Source organism: Salmo salar, chromosome 10, assembly GCF_965601325.2.
Source record: "Salmo salar chromosome 10, fSalSal1, whole genome shotgun sequence".
NCBI classification, from domain to species: Eukaryota; Metazoa; Chordata; class Actinopteri; order Salmoniformes; family Salmonidae; genus Salmo; species Salmo salar.
The window spans coordinates 34,830,692-34,847,691 of record NC_138300.1 but is presented as its reverse complement, the minus strand read 5'-3'; the positions used below and the strand labels follow the sequence as shown (position 1 = coordinate 34,847,691).

General features: G+C 41.0%; 1 protein-coding gene across 1 annotated transcript in view; it reads left to right on the top strand.

Moving 5' to 3' along the window:
* Positions 1-1,977: 1,977 nt before the first annotated feature.
* The window catches only part of LOC106560293 (carboxyl-terminal PDZ ligand of neuronal nitric oxide synthase protein), a 193,744-nt gene continuing 178,721 nt past the window's right edge, over positions 1,978-17,000 (top strand). The window contains exons 1-2 of the mRNA XM_014123046.3: positions 1,978-2,559; positions 2,803-2,874. Of these exons, the coding sequence (XP_013978521.1) occupies positions 2,455-2,559; positions 2,803-2,874 (177 nt within the window). The 5' untranslated portion in view covers positions 1,978-2,454. The remainder of the gene's footprint in view (positions 2,560-2,802; positions 2,875-17,000) is intronic.

Here is a 17,000-nt window from a genome sequence, read left to right as displayed (position 1 = left end):
CTTTCTCGCTCTCTTGCTGTTTCTCTTTCTGTCTCTCGCTCATCTTTCCCATGTACAATGTCCTTGGGATTTGGAAAGCAGCAAATGAAATGTAACATTATTCTAAACTCTGTCTGTTTTTTGTTTCCTTGGATTGGGAAATGGCACAATCATTTTATTATTATTTTCTCTTTCCCTCTCCTCCTCTTCTCTCTCTCTCTGCTTGTCTCTGGGGAGTGGTCCATCCCCTGCTTGTGTCACTTGCCCCACATTCTTAAAGAAATGCCATGATTAATTCAGATTAAAAGGCCTCTGGGCTAGCTGTATGTGTGTGTGTGTGTGTGTGTGTGTGTGTGTGTGTGTGTGTGTGTGTGTGTGTGTGTGTGTGTGTGTGTGTGTGTGTGTGTGTGTGTGTGTGTGTGTGTGTGTGTGTGTGTGTGTGTGTGTGTGTGTGGAATGGAGCTCATAGCAGCAGCAGGGGCTATTAACGGACCAGCATGCCTCTCTTCTGTTCTGACCCACTGCCACCGAAGTCATCCCCAGCCTGCACAGCTAAACACACTAATTAAAACACTACGTGTATCACAGCACATTAAATACTGTAAATGATCACAAGGTTATTACTTCATAGACATTTTAGATGCACTAGAAAATGTAGAACCACCTGAGGTAGGAATAATTGTGGCTGTATAATCAGCAGCAGTAGCCTAATCGCAGAAATGGTCAGTGACGGCAGAATCAGAGATCCCTCTTCTAAAGAATCAAGAAGCGTAATGACTGATGTCCAAAATCCACTTAATGCTGGGAGCATATTATGCTTTCAAAGCCAGCACAGTATTGAGCACACACAGATGGAAATGGAGACCAACGACTAAAGGGAGATTATCCATTATGTTCTTTCAAGAGAGAGCTAGTGTGACTTGGGCTGTTTCGAATAGTCTAAAGTTGCTTCCTCTCCTTTCCTTCATCCACACTGATCTGAAAGCACAGGATAGGTGATAACAGATGGCCCAAGGCATCCCTAAATTATCCATATGATTTTCACCCAGGAGAGGAAGCGACTTTAGACTGTTAGGATTTACGCCTTTACTGCAATTATCTATTTCACTGCTTGGGACAACATGCTGATGATTAATGAGATGAGGAGATGAAGCCACTTAAGACTATTGAGATGCAGCCTCAGACTAGTTAGTCAGTACTGTGACAGCTTTTAGCCTCTGCCAGTGAAGTGTTGAGAATGTGAATTAGTGCTACTCCAATTCCCCACACATCTGAGACACCTTGGGGAGCAGAGCGCTGCTTCTTACTGTAAGTTACAGTGCAGGTGACACAGATGGACTCTGCATTATACAACACCAAGCAGCATTCATGCACTTCATGTACAGAGCATGATGTACAGAATATTGCCTGCATTGCATAATAAGTGCCTTATTACAGTCATTAGCTTAGCTGACCACTAGTAGGTAGTCTTGCTCTTTCTAAATCTTAGGCGGCTGTCTATCCATTGCTATCACCCTATCTTATATCTGCCTAAACAACACCACTATTCTACATAATCATAATTTAACTTCTAATAAAGATACCTGATCTAGAACATAGGATACATTGTTGGGTGAGGGAGAATTTACAAACACTTAGTTTGAGTTGGTTTAGTAATGCAATGCATAAGCATACCAATGTGTTTAAGTTTTATACAAACTTCAAACAAGTGTTATAACACAGTTAGTTATACGTAGGCCTACAGTGTAACAGTGTGCACCTACACTGCAATTAGGCCTACACTGTAGCTGCCTACATGCCTATGTAACTCATTAATCACTACCATGTAACTACATAGGTTTTAGGAAAGTTGGACCGAAAGAGCAACAATTCCTTCTCGTTAAGCCGCTGGTTGACATTCACGGCTTTCCTGGGGCTGAGTTCGAGCGTTTCTCCCTCCTACTATTCCATGATGTAACTCTGTTCCAATGAAAACAGGTGGATTTCCCAGATTCCTCCAATCCCGATCTGCCTTGAGAATCCATGGGAGAGGTGAAGAGGCTGGTCATGGCGCTGTAGTGAAGTTCGTCAGGGGAAATTCGTCAGGACCAGAACAACACAAATTTGGACTATTGCATATAGTGTTTTTGGTTATAAGTGCTTTTACGTTGTTGGAAGTAACCTTGGGCTACTTATTTTTGGAAGTGAGTTGATTCGCAAGAGAGCGACGATTGTTTTTTATCAGAACGGGAAGCCAGCCTACTTGCGTGAGCAATAGATACAAAGTTAACGTTCGTTACACCTAGCCTACTGGATATACTAGTGTGCTACTCAGGTGTGGGACGAGTCCAGTTGCTACGATGGACCACTGGAATTAAGGAATTTGGGACTCCTGATTGTTGGGAATATTTTAGCTGTCTGGCAGCGTTTTGGATTAACAAGTAACGTTAAATTCGTCTCCTTTCCGTGTGTTGCGAAAACGGATAGTCGGCAGTCATGCCAGCGAAAACAAAGTACAATCTTGTTGACGATGGCCATGATTTGAGAATTCCATTGCATAACGAGGAAGCATTCCAACATGGGATCAACTTCGAAGCCAAGGTGAGTTGTTTGTATATGTTATTGTATTGATATTATTTGCTAAACTATCATTAACTTTTGACAAACCAATGTTGTAGTTAGCTTAATAAGGTTTGTTAAGTATCAGCCTAGGTTATATCCTAGGCTAATCCCCCTTCTACTTTTCCCACATTAATGTTGTTAGTGTTGGTGTTTGAATATCGCAGTAGTAAAAACAAATATGGTAACATTTCTATAATTGCTTTCTGTTTTGATCCTAACCAGTACATCGGCAGTCTGGACGTGGCGCGGCCGAACAGCAGAGTGGAGATCGTAGCTGCTATGAGAAGAATACGGGTTAGTTATGCCCTTCATCTAAAGAAACTAGTCACCAATCTCGGCTACTGATGTTCCATTGCGAAACAATGCCATAATGCCCATGTAGGTAGGCTAGGCCATGCGATAAATCTGGCTGGATTTGATGACAAGAAGAACGTGAAAGAACTAAGCACAGATGCGCTTATAAGTGTTCCTATCTGGGTGGCCTGGCTGCGTACCGGCTCCAGCGTAATTTAACCACGCCACTAGAAAGTGTGACAAATCAATCAACAAATGACTCGGCTTAGCAGAACTAAATCGGGTTAGTTAAGCAAAATATATTACTCAGGTTTATAGGCTCCTGAAAATTGTATGGGCCGCTTTTTCTTGTTCTCATGTGGTCCATGCGGTCGGACGGTGATCAGGGATGGCGCTCTTTGAAGTGAGGCAATGGGGTGGAAATGCTTTATAGAAACTGCGTTTCGCGGTCTCGCGCTCTTCATTGGTCTTATATTGTCTGATCGTTAGCCTATGGTCATCTTAAAATATTGATCTCAATATTCACCACCATACTGTGTTTCTTTTTGACCATTTATTTGTGCTATATCCTGTTGAATTTCTACAGTTGTATATCCTGATAATTCTGGCTGTTTGGTGAAGGTAGGCTATGTCATTACTGTTTAACCAGTACAAGCAAAGGTTATAGGGTCAATATTTGCTCATGGCCCTGGCTTACAAGTTCCCGTAAGTGTGTGTGCAGTTTGAGTTTTATCTCAATAAAGATTACTATGTAATATCACTTCTTCTCAGGAGAAAGGTTTTATCTGTGTTTTTCAAATATGTGGAATATCAGAGAGATGAGAGAGTTCTCCCATACTCCCACCACACAACAGGGCTTTGTATCATTGTTTGTTATTTTTAGACATTGTTACTCAGATGTTCTCTTCATTCCCTGTTGTTGCAGGCTCCTGATACTTGTCTAGTCAACTCACACACACATACACACACACGCACATAAATACACGCAAGGTGCAAATTATCCTATTAATTGTTTGAAAGCCGAGACCCCCTGCCCACAGTGCGGACCCCTGCCAGGGCAAATCAGCAGCTGTTGTTGTTGGCAGCAGAAAAGGCTCTACCTCTTACTGTGTGAAAATAGTTTAAACAGGCCTGGTCAACACAAAGGACGGAAACAGGCATCTGGGCCTGGTGTGGAAGCTCTGGCCAGACTGTTTGTATGGACTTTAAACTTTCAAGTCACATTTTTACATTGCGGTGTCCTTATTACTGTGTAATTATTCCTGTAAGTACAGTGTACTCCTAATAAAAATAGTGTACTTTGTTCGTATTGAACAGTATGGTATTAGTTTAAAGGTCAATATGTAGGCTTGTTGTAAAATAGCTGTGTTGGTTTGTCTCACTGTTAACTTATCTCACTAGTCTAGCAGCAAATTAGTGTTAATCAGTTTGTTTTCCCTGAGTCATGTGTCATTGCGATTGCTAAGCAACTTGTTGATAGTGTGTGTGTGTGTGTCACCTATCAGAACTGCCATGCCTGGTAACCAATAAAAAAATAAAACAGCCGGGAACGGCCAATTGTACTGAATAAGAAAAAATCCTATTGGGAAATAATGCTTTTTAGCCTATTAATTGATGGAAATACCAGTCGATGGAAATACATTTGATTGGTCATGCTTATTGGTCTATAAACAATTTGCATAATTTAGTGGAATTAAATGGGCACGTATGTACAGTATATTCGTTATGTAGGCCTATCTTATTTATCATGCGTACAGCATTCAGATACAGAGCCATTGAATGCAAAACTGTCAGACAGCGCGAGAGCTGCTGCTACAGCATCTCAAACAGCAAACATATTCATCGGAAGGCAGGCTTCATCAGTGTGTCACACACCACTTTGCAATGAGCTAGTTGCAGTATGCATTTTGAAAACATACACTTCATTATTTGACACCTCAACATTTGAATACATATTATGAGGGGGCCTTGCTCGGACCTTGTGGGGGGCCCCGCAAAACTGCGCTGCGCCACTGACGCACACACACATACGAGTCATCCACACACACACTTTTGCAGAGAGCCCATATTTCAAATAATCCATTCTTCTCTTAGTATTAAAGGACATTTTATATGAATGATTTACAGCAGAGCATTATGAGAAATCTGTGCTGGGAGATAAATAGTAGAAGAGGAAGAGAATCAGGCTCTATATCTTAACTTAGCCTCCCTGTATAGTACTGGAGCTGCAGCTCTTCAGAGGAGAAGAGACCTTTGCAGTGTCTTAAAGGGATTCATTTCTCATGAATCTGCTTTAGCTGGGTTAATTGACGGTGCTCTGATAGACCAGCAGAAGGAAATGATTAGAGGCAGACTAAGGATGAGAAGAGAGGTCCACTGCGCCAGAATACATCAATTGACTATAACTAGCTTCTAATTCTGCTGTCTAGATGATGCTCTGATGCCCTTTGAAACATCATCATCAGTTTATCCATATGTACCGACTGCCTCGATTCGGTGTAATGTAGCAAAATTGAAATTGTGTTTTTTTTACATTGGATAAAAGTAGAGACTCAGAGCTACCAAATGGTATAGCATACACTGCAGTTGAGGAACAATAAGAAAGTAATTCTGCTTTGAAAGTTGATAAACTTGTAACCCGCCTTTTGAGAAAATGTTCCTGTTTTGGTACACCTACTGGAGAGCTCTTCGTCTACACCTATTCAGCATCGTTTACACCCTCTTAAGCCTTAGCCCCACCCATCTCTTTAAGGATTCACATGTGTGGCCATCTGCAAAACAGAGTGAGTAGATAGTGTAGTAAACAACCAAAGATTTCAAGACTAAAAGTGGTTAAAGTAGTAGCCTACAATAAGACAAAACTCCAGGTAAAAATACCCTTTATCTAGTCCTTCGCCTATATCCTAATCTGACTTTTGTGCAGATCATGTTGTTCTTTACATTACCGTCATAAACACACTATATCAAATAAAATCAACGTTTATTGATTTTATTTGGGTGCGTCAGAACTGTTCACAGTTGAGCTCACTCAGTTTAACTCAGTGCTGATTGGCTATTCTTTTATACTTTTTTTATCGAGGGATGTCAAATGCTCGCTGGCTGAATGCAAGGGTGACAACAATGTCATACTCTTTATGACAGAATCAGATAGATAGCCTATACATACAGAGACAGAGGGGCGCTGTTTCACTCGCTTGGATGCTTACTCTGTTGAGATACAATCAGGCTCTTGCAAATTGAAGGAAAATTGTGAAAACACAGAGACGAAATACATAATTTTAAATGTTTGTATAAAAAATTTTTTTTGGGGGGGTCTAGCTTCCCTTGGCGTCCATGAAAACACGCCACTGATCCAAATACCAACTGTCAATTTACGCATACGATTATGAATACGAGTATGGCCATGTCGGCACACCCCTACCAGACACACTTGTCTAAATTGATGGGTCATGTGAAAGAAATGCTATATCCACCCCCAGCCACATAGCTAAGTGGATGGGTCACTATTGTCTAGACATGTACAGATGTTCATGAAATACAATAGATGGCCGTAATCAACCCCAGACACACCTGGCTAACTTGATGGGTCATGGGGTGGCCGGTAGCCTAGTGGTTAGAGGATTGGGCCACTAACTGAAAGGTTGCTAGATCAAATCCCCGAGCTGACAAGCTAAAACTCTGTCGTTCTACCCCTGAACAAGGCAGTTAACCCACTGTTCCCCGGTAGGCCTTCATTGTAAATAAGAATTTGTTCTTAACTGACTTGCCTAGTAAAATGAAATCATCTGGCGAAGTGGAGTCTTTTGTTTAGACATGTAGCTAGCTAACTAGCTAGCTAAACAATGATCTACTAGTAATACAAACTGATTGTCATAGCTAGCCACATGAAATGCTGTGGTATGAATCTTCAGGTAGATAAAGCTAACCAACTAGGTTCAATGTTAGCTAGCTAGCTAACATTATGCTATAACTAGCAATGCAAATGGATTTCTGAGATACAAATAATATTACTACACAGATCATACACGTAACATTAGCTAGCGAGCCAGCAAGATAACGTTCGCTAGCTGGCTAACAGAACGCTTTAACTTGCAAATAACACAACTTTCTGACAAAACTAGAAACGTATAATATCTGAAAATGTAGCTAGACTCTTACCTGTATACATGGGATAAACGCTTCACGGCAGCGTGTCTTTTCAGTTTGGTTTGTAGCTAGCTACAGCTTGTTTGCCTCATTGTTGTGTCAAGTCACTCTGGTTTACACTGACCGTGTGCAGAAAGTAGTCCATCACAACATTTTCTCACTGATCATTGTCAATAGCGCCTGCTAAATTCTGGGCAGCAATGTTGTTGAGATCAGTAGCAACACTTTTATGGTTCTCCATGGCTTACGTTATATCTTTTAAAAAAAAGCCGTATTTGGTAGCAAGGATTATCTACATATACTGAGCAGCTCATGTTATAGACAGAAGCCTGCTACATTGTTGACCAATCCGAACTCATCTCTCGGCATGTCCAGCCCATCCATTATCTCAGCCAATCATAGCTAGCAGGAAGGTTCCTGACTTTTTCCGTCGCTAAACCAACTAGGCTCGTAATTTAACAATTTTATTCGTATTTACTGATGGCATACCAGTTTATTATTAAGGCACATGAAAGTTCACATTTTCCAGAAAGCATTTCTGTCTAGAAACAAATGCCTTTCCTGTGAAGTAGTGACATGTGACATACACCTAGTTTCTTGAAACGTGTCACATATGTTATCATTTATAAGCAAGTTATAACCGTATAGTAATGTTGTCTATGATATATTTACATACAGTACCATTCAAAAGTTTGGACACACCTGCACGCTTGGCATTCTCTCAACCAGCTTCATGAGGTAGTCACCTGGAATGCATTTCAATTAACAGGTGTGCCTTGTTAAAAGTTAATTTGTGGAATTTCTTTCCTTCTTAACCTCTCTGGGGTATGTGGGATGGTAGCGTCCCACTCGCCAACAGCCAGTGAAATAGCAGAGCGCCAAATTTAAAACAACAAAAATCTCATAATTCAAATTTCTCACACATACAAGTATTATACACCCTTTTAAAGATAAACTTCTCGTTAATCCAACCACAGTGTCCGATTTCAAAAAGGCTTTATGGCGAAAGCATAGCATTAGATTATGTTAGGACAGCACCTAGACAAGAAAAACCACACAGCCATTTTCCAAGCAAGGAGAGGCGTCACAAAAACCAGAAATACAGCTAAAATGAATCACTAGCCTTTGATGATCTTCATCAGATGGCACTCATAGGACTTCATGTTACACAATACATGTATGTTTTGCTCGATAAAGTTCATATTTATATCCAAAAAACCCATTTTACATTGGCATGTAATGTTCAGAAATGTTTTGCCTCCAAAACTTCCTGTGAATGAGCACATCAATTTACAGAAATACTCATCATAAACGTTGATAAAATATACAACTGTTATGCATAGAATTAAAGATACACTTCTCCTTAATGCAACCGCTGTGTCAGATTTCAAAAAAGCTTTACGGCAAAAGCACACTTTGCAATAATCTGAGTACAACGCTCAGTCACCAAAACAAGCCATACAGATACCCGCCATGTTGTCAACAAAAGTCAGAAATAGCATTATAAATATTCACTTACCTTTGATGATCTTCATCGGAATGCACTCCCAGGAATCCCAGTTCCACAATAAATGTTTGTTTTGTTCGATAAAGTTAATTTTATGTCCAAATACGTCCATTTTGTTCGCGCGTTAGGTTCACTATTCAAAATGCAGAAGGCGCACGCACTAAAGTCCAGACAAAAAGTCAAAAAAGTTCTATTACAGTTTGTAGAAACATGTCAAACGATGTGTAGAATCAAACTTTAGGATGTTTTTATCATAAATCTTCAAAAATATTCCAACCGGACAATTCCTTTGTCTTCATAAAGGAAAGAGAACTGAGCTCGTGCTCATGGCCTCGCGCGTAGCTAAAATAATGGCCTACTGCCAGACACCTAACTCAAACAGCTCTTATTCGCTCCCCATTCACAGTAGAAGCCTTAAACAACATTCTAAAGACTGATCTAGTGGAAGCCTTAGGAAGTGCAATATGACCCCATAGACACTGTATATTGGATAGGCAATCACTTGAAAAACTACAAACCTCAGATTTCCACACTTCCTGGTTGGATTTTTTCTCAGGTTTTTGCCTGCCATATGAGTTATACTCACAGACATCATTCAAACACTTTTAGAAACTTCAGAGTGTTTTCTATCCAAATCTACTAATTATATGCATATTCTAGCTTTTGGGCCTGAGTAGCAGACAGTTTACTCTGGGCACGCTTTTCATCCGGACTTGAAAATACTGCCCCCTACCCCGATGAAGTTAACGCGTTTGAGCCAATCGGTTGTGTTGTGACAAGGTAAGGGTGGTATACAGAACATAGCTCTATTTGGTAAAAGACAAAGTCCATATGGACAGCTCAAATAAGCAAAGAGAAACGACAGTCCATCATTACTTTAAGACATGAAGGTCACTCAATCCAGAAAATGTATAGAACTTTAGAAGTTTCTTCAATTGCAGCCGCAAAAACCATCAAGCACTATGATGAAACTGGCTCTCATGAGGAACGCCACAGGAAAGAAAGACCCAGAGTTACCTCTGCTGCAGAGGATAAGTTCATTAGAGTGACCAGCCTCAGAAATTGCAGCCCAAATAAATGCTTCACAGAGTTCAAGTAACAGACACATCTCAACATCAACTGTTCAGAGGAGACTGCCTGAATCTGGCCTTCGTGGTCGAATTGCTGCAAAGAAACCACTACTAAAGGACACCAATAAGAAGAGACTTGCTTGGGCCAAGAAACACAAGCAATGGACATTAGACCGGTGGAAGTCTGTCCTTTGGTCTGATGAGTCCAAATTTGAGATTTTGGATTCCAGCCGCTGTGTCTTTGTGAGACGCAGAGTAGGTGAACGGATGATCTCTGCATGTGTGGTTCCCACCGTGAAGCATGGAGGTGGTGTGATGTGTGCGGGTGCTTTGCTGGTGACACTGACATGTATAGTTTTGAGTCATCCGCAAAGTAGCCACCCTTTGCCTTGATGACAGCTTTGCACACTCTTGGCATTCTCTCAACCAGTTTCATGAAGTTGTTTCCTGGAGTGAATTTCAATTTACAGGTGTGCCTTTTTAAAAGTACATTTTGGGGAATTTCTTTCCTTCTTAATGTGTTTGAGGCAATCAGTTGTGTTGTGACAAGGTAAGACTGGTATACAGAAGATAGCCCTATTTGGTAAAAAACCAAGTCCATATTATAACAAGATCAGCTCAAATAAGCAGACACCTCACAAGTCCTCAACTGGCAGCTTCATTAAATAGTACCCGCAAAACACCAGTCTCAAAGTCAACAGTGAAGAGGCGACTCCGGGATGCTGGCCTTCTAGGCATAGTTCCTCTGTCCAGTGTCTGTGTTCTTATGCCCATCTTAATCTTTTCTTTTTATTGGCCAGTATGAGATTAGAGGTCGACCGATTAATCGGAAAAGCCGATTAACTTCTATGGGCTAGGTGGGACGATCTTCATCAGATGACACTCCCAGGACATTATGTTACACAATACATGTATGTTTTGTTCGCTAAAGTTCATATTTATATCCAAAAACAGCATTTTACATTGGCGTGTGATGTTCAGAAAATGTATTCCCACCAAAACCCCAGTGAATGTGCACATCAATTTACAAAAATACTCATCATAAACGTTGACAAAATATCTAACAATTATTTTAAGAATTATAGATAGACTACCCCTGGATGCAACCGCTGTGTCAGATTTTAAAATAGCTTTACGGAGAAAGCACATTTTTCAATATTCTGAGTTCATAGCTCAGCCATCACGGTGAGCTATTCAGACACCCGCCAAGTTCGGGGCAACCTAAACTCAGAATTAGTATTAGAAATATTCTCTTATCTTTGCTGATCTTCGTCAGAATGCACTCCCAGGACTGCTGCTTCCACAAGAAATGTTGTTTTTGTTCGAAAAAATCCATATTTATGTACAAATACCTCCGTTTTGTTCGTGCGTTCAGGTCACTATCCAAAGGGTAATGCGCTAGCGCGGAACGAGAGACGAACAGTCAAAATGTTCCATTACCGTACTTAGAAGCATGTCAAACGCTGTTTAAAATCAATCTTTATGGTATTTTTAACGTAAAATTGCGATAATATTCCAACCGGACAATAGCATATTCATTCAAGAAGAAAAAGAAGGAGGGGCGCGCTCGCGGGACCGAGCATATCCAATCCCTTTGTTGCCAGGCAGATCACTCAGTAACTGAGCTCCTATTATCTGCCCAGTGACAGGAAAATGCTCAAACCACTTTCTAAAGGCTTTAGACAACCAATGGAAGCCTTAGGAAGTGCAACGTCACCCCACAGACACTGTAGGTTCGATAGAGAATCAAAAGAAGAACTACAATTCTCAGACTTTCCACTTCCTGCTTGGAATTTTCTCAGGTTTCTGCCTGCCATATGAGTTCTGTAATACTCACAGACACCATTCAAACAGTTTTAGAGTGTTTCCTATCCAAATCTACTAATAATATGCATATTCTAGTTTCTGGGCCAGAGTAATAACCTGTTTAAATTGGGTACGTTTTTCATCCGGCCGTGAAAATACTGCCCCCTAGCCCAGACAAGTTAATCAGGGCCGATTTCAAGTTTTCATAACAATCAGAAATCGGTATTTTTTTAGACCTTTATTTAACCCCTGTGCAGACATCCAGCGAAAAATCATATCGCCATTAGCATAACAAAATATTATAGTTTTTTTTTTCAATATTTTTTTTCAAATTATATCGTTTTATAGATACACCTCTCCTGAATCGAACCACGTTGTCCGATTTCAAAAAGGCTTTACAGCAAAAGGAAAACATTAGATTATGTTAGAGGAGTATATCGTAAAAGTAGCCACATAGCCATTTTCCGACCAACCACATGCATCACAAATAACCAAAAAACAGCTAAATGCAGCACTAACCTTTGACAATCTTCATCAGATGACACACCTAGGACATCATGTTACACAATACATGCATTCTTTTGTTCGATAAAGTTCATATTTATATATAAAAACAGCATTTTACATCGGTGCGTAACGTTGACTAACTATTTTCCCTCAAATGCATCCGATGAAACAGAGCTACAATTTACTAAATTACTATTCGAAAACATTTTTTAAATGTAATATTGTCATTCTAAGATTTATAGATGAATATCTCTTGAAAGCACCTGTAATGCCAGATTTAAAATTAACTTTACTGGGTAATCATACTTTGCGATGAAAGGGTACTCTGAAAAATAGGCTAACGTTACAGGTCAGCGCCATCTTGGAACAATCGCATATCACATCTAGTCTTGTATACTATTGTCAATAATCCCTTACCTTTGGTTGTCTTCATCAGAAAGCACTTCCAGGGATCCCAGGTCCACAACAAATTTATTTTTGTTCGGAAAAATTACTCCTTTATGTTCCAAGAGCTTGTTGTTGTTAGCGCGTCTGAAAGCTGATCCAAATGCTCCGTCGGCCACGGGACAGCCATTTCGATTTTCCATTTAGGTTCGTTCAAACATGTCAAACGTTGTATAACATAAATCTTCAGGGCGTTTTTCAACAAGAGAGCCAATAAGATTCAAGGAGGATGATTGCATTGTGTTTCAAAACGTTTCGAAAGGGGAGGGTAACCAGGGGCGCCGGCGTCATAATGGTGATGGCCCTCTCCGTGTGACCACGTTCCACAGCGTGTCATTCTGTCAGTTTTCACAGTAGGAGTCTCAAATCACTTTGTAAAGACTGGGGACATCTAGTGGAAGCAATAGGAAGTGCTCAATGAACCATAGCTCACGGTGTGATTAATAGGCAACGTGATGAAGTTGAGTTCGCCATTCAGAATTCCACTTCCTGTTTCCATCTGTCTCGGGGTTTTGACTGCCATATGAGTTCTGTTATACTCACAGACACCATTCAAACAGTTTTAGAAACTTTAGGGTGTTTTCTATCCACAAGTATTCATTATATGCATATCCTAGCTTCTGAGTTTGAGTAGGAGGCCGTTTAAAATGGGCACGAATTTTTTTCAAAAATGCGCTGTGGCGCCCCCTATCCTAGGGGAACGTCAAGAGGTTAAACAATAAAAAAATGACCGTTTAAACATTAAGAAAAATGGAACATGTGTCACATCCCTATTACTAATGTGTTAGTTCTAGTAGCTCCTGTAAAACTTTAATTAAATGCGGAGTGTCAAATAGTCGCCTGTCCCTTTTAATAGCCGAGCAATGGCACACATTTCAGCAAATAAAGGCCTGTTTCAAATAAATAGCGGGTCTAAATGAACTGTTTACGACCTGTGCACCTACGTTATAAACTTTAATTTGGGTCATGATGGGTTTAGGGCAAATTCAAGTATCATGTAGTAGCCCAAACCTATTAATGTTACATTGAGCTGGGTGAATGGAATATGAATGACAGTTATCCAATATGGTGTAATCAATAATAAGGCCATGCTCATAAAAAATGATCGTCCTCCCTAATCTTAAACGGCACTGACCACCAGTGCTGTGTATGAATAGCTCAGTAGCTTTAATGGAAACTTTCATCAGTGTGGCTAAACTGTAGGGCCTTAGGGAGTATTGCTGTGGGGATGAGTGATCGCTAGCTAGCCTAGTGTTGTACCAGACACTTAACTCACACAGAGGGGCTGTGGGGCTATGCAGTCATTGGTGTAGAGCAATTAGATATGCAAAAGGCTCAGCTGAGGGTTCCTCTCCCATCTGTTCTCTCTGGACAGTCTTTCTGTTAGTGGGACTCCTGGCCAGCGGCCCGCATGCTGTGCCTGCCCTCTCTCTATTCTCCCCAAAGAGCCTCTCACACACCCAGTTTGTGTGTGTTTGGGTGTGTGTGTGTGTACTCTCACTATCGGCAGCAGCAATGTGTCCTCAGCAGCACTGACCCAGAGTGTGGAAACAGAGCCAAGACATAGTCGGACCCCTGCACTTGTTTCCCAGAGAGACTGACAGCTCTAAATCAAACCATACCCTCCATATCCTCCCCCTCTCCCCTTTTCTCCCAACCTCCCTTTCTCTCTCTCCTACACTCTCTTTTTCTCCCTTAATCTCTTTCGCTTTCTCAGCATTTCTCCCTGACAGTCTCCCTCTCTCTCTCTCGTTCCCTCCGCCCCTCCTCCATTGAGGGAGTAATTTCACCCCCCCACCCCACTCCTCATCAGGAGGGAAACTTAAGCTGGGCGGAGGGATGTTATGTTATGTTTTCTCTAAATAAGCTTTGTTGTACAATTGATGGTCAAATACACTGCATTTCTAACAGTCAGTATAAGCTAATGAATCACTGATCTGGCTTTCAAGTCTGTCTATGAAAATACCCTTTTTGTTCCAAATGTAACCAGAACCATGCATAATGCACATTCACTAATAATCACTAACTTCTTGTAGCAGGCAAAACACATAAACAATCTCTAAAGCACAAGCCCACGTGCTAGTGAGTAGCCAGCTAATCTTTATAGGAATCTTTATGTTTCAAGTTTAGCCAACTTCGATCTATTTGCTAGCTAACAAGGCAAAACAGTAGAATTGCTATAAACACACCCTTCTTTATGTCTCTAACTGTTTGAACAACATGCTAGCCTGCCCACTTTGTTCAGATGTTGAGATCAAGACGCCTACCTTATCTCTCAGAATGAGAACTAGTTACCAATTCCTTATATAGTTGTGTTTTATTCTTATTGCACATTTATAAAACACAGACTAGCTAGCTAGTATAATAGTATTTGGCTAAAATGCTGCTAGCGGGATGTGGTACCGCAATGCCGCTGGCGACAATCTGAGCAAGAATTTTCCCAGAATCAATGTTTATCAATTGATACTCCCATTTTAGGAGTGTTTCCTCTGTGCACAATTTGAGCAGTTGAGCCATAAAGGGTATCATTAGAAAGGTTAAATTCTCCTCTATTTCAGTAAATGAATGTCTCATTGTGTTTCGGTGTCCATATGACTGATTCTGTTGGACCAGTGATCAAATGCAAATAGCGGTTTCATTCTCGCCAAAATCTGTCCAAAATAAAGCCAATGCATTTCTATGGACTTATTTTGGACCTAAGCTTGTCGCCTGTCTTCCCGCCTTTGGGACAACAACTCCCATTGTTAGGGCAGAGACATGATCATCTCGTCATTATATGCAGTGCGTTCGGAAAGTTTTCAGACCCCCCTTGACTTTTTCCACATTTTGTTACATTACAGCCTTATTCTAAAATGGATGAAATTGTTTTTTTCCTCAGCAATATACACACAATACCCCTTAATGACAAAGCATTTTTGCAAATTTATAACATTTTTAAAACGGAAATATCACATTAACATAAGTATTCAGACCCTTTACTCAGTACTTTGTTGAAGCAGCTTTGACAGTGATTACAGCCTTGAGACTTCTTGGGTATAACGCTGCAAGCTTGGCACACCTGTATTTGGGGGGTTTCTCCCATTCTTCTCTGCAGATCGTCTCAAGCTCTGTCAGGTTGGATGGGGAGCGTCTAATAATCAATTAGCCTTTTAAAATGACAAACTTGGATTAGCTAACACAACGTTCCATTGGAACACAGGAGTGATGGTTGCTGATAATGGGCGTCTCTACGCCTATGTAGATATTCCATTAAAAATCATCCGTTTCCAGCGACAATAGTCATTTACAACATTAACAATGTCTACACTGTATTTCCGATCAATTTGATGTTATTTTAATGGACACATTTTTTTTATTTTCTTTCAAGAACAGGGCATTTCTAAGTGACCCCAAACTTTTGAACGGTAGTGTATATATATTTCCTACTGCTTGACTAAAAATAATATTGGTCGACCAACAGCCGATCAATCAAACAATCGACCAGCTGACTAAATGGGGTGAGCCATAGTTTCCATCCCTCCACACACACAGACGCAGACACACACACACACACACACACACACACACACACACACACACACACACACACACACACACACACACACACACACACACACACACACACACACACAGTCTTGCACAGCTAACCTTGTGGGGACATACAATTCAGTCCCATTCAAAATCCTATTTTGCTTAACCCCTAACCCTAATATGTACCCTTACCCTAACCCTAACCTTATGCCTAACCGTAACACTAATCCTAACCTTAACCCTAAAACCCCTAGAAATAGCATTTGACCTTGTGGGGAACAACGAAATGTCCCCAGTTGGTCCAATTTTGGTTTGTTTACTATTCTTGAGGGAGCTTCTGGTCCCCACAAGTATAGTTAAACATGTCCACACACACACACACACACACACACACACACACACACACACACACACACACACACACACACACACACACACACACACACACACACACACACACACACACACACACACACACACACACACACACACCCACACACACACACACACAGAGCCTTGGAGCCCAGCAACACTCTTAATCTTGTCACAGGGTAATGTAGCCCAGATGCTGCAGGCATCCTTACACCTCTGATCGTATTTCATTTAGTTATGTAGAATAGGTGGCTTCTTTATTGGAGAGGGAATGGCTTTCTCCCCAGCAAAATGTCAATTGAGAAATCCCCCTGACTGTACCTTTCATCCTGGCTGCTAGGCTCTGAGAATGAATGGAGGCACATTGAACTGGCTGCCCTACAAACACATGCACATACACACACACTCACACACACAGCAACACCATGGACATCTCAAGGGGAGTTCTGGAGAGCTGTGATCTACTATGCTGATTTAACTCTGGTGAATCACTGTCATTTCTCCAAGCATTCCATTGTTACTGATGCAAATTGGCTGGTAGTGTTGCCACTACCTTGAGAACAGAATATCTTCTGCATGGGAGATTGAATGGGTCAGTGTTTTATCCCAGAATGGATGGCTTACATTAACACACTCACAGTCATGTACGCACGCACGCACGTACGCACACACACACACACACACACACACACACACACACACACACACACACACACACACACACACACACACACACACACACA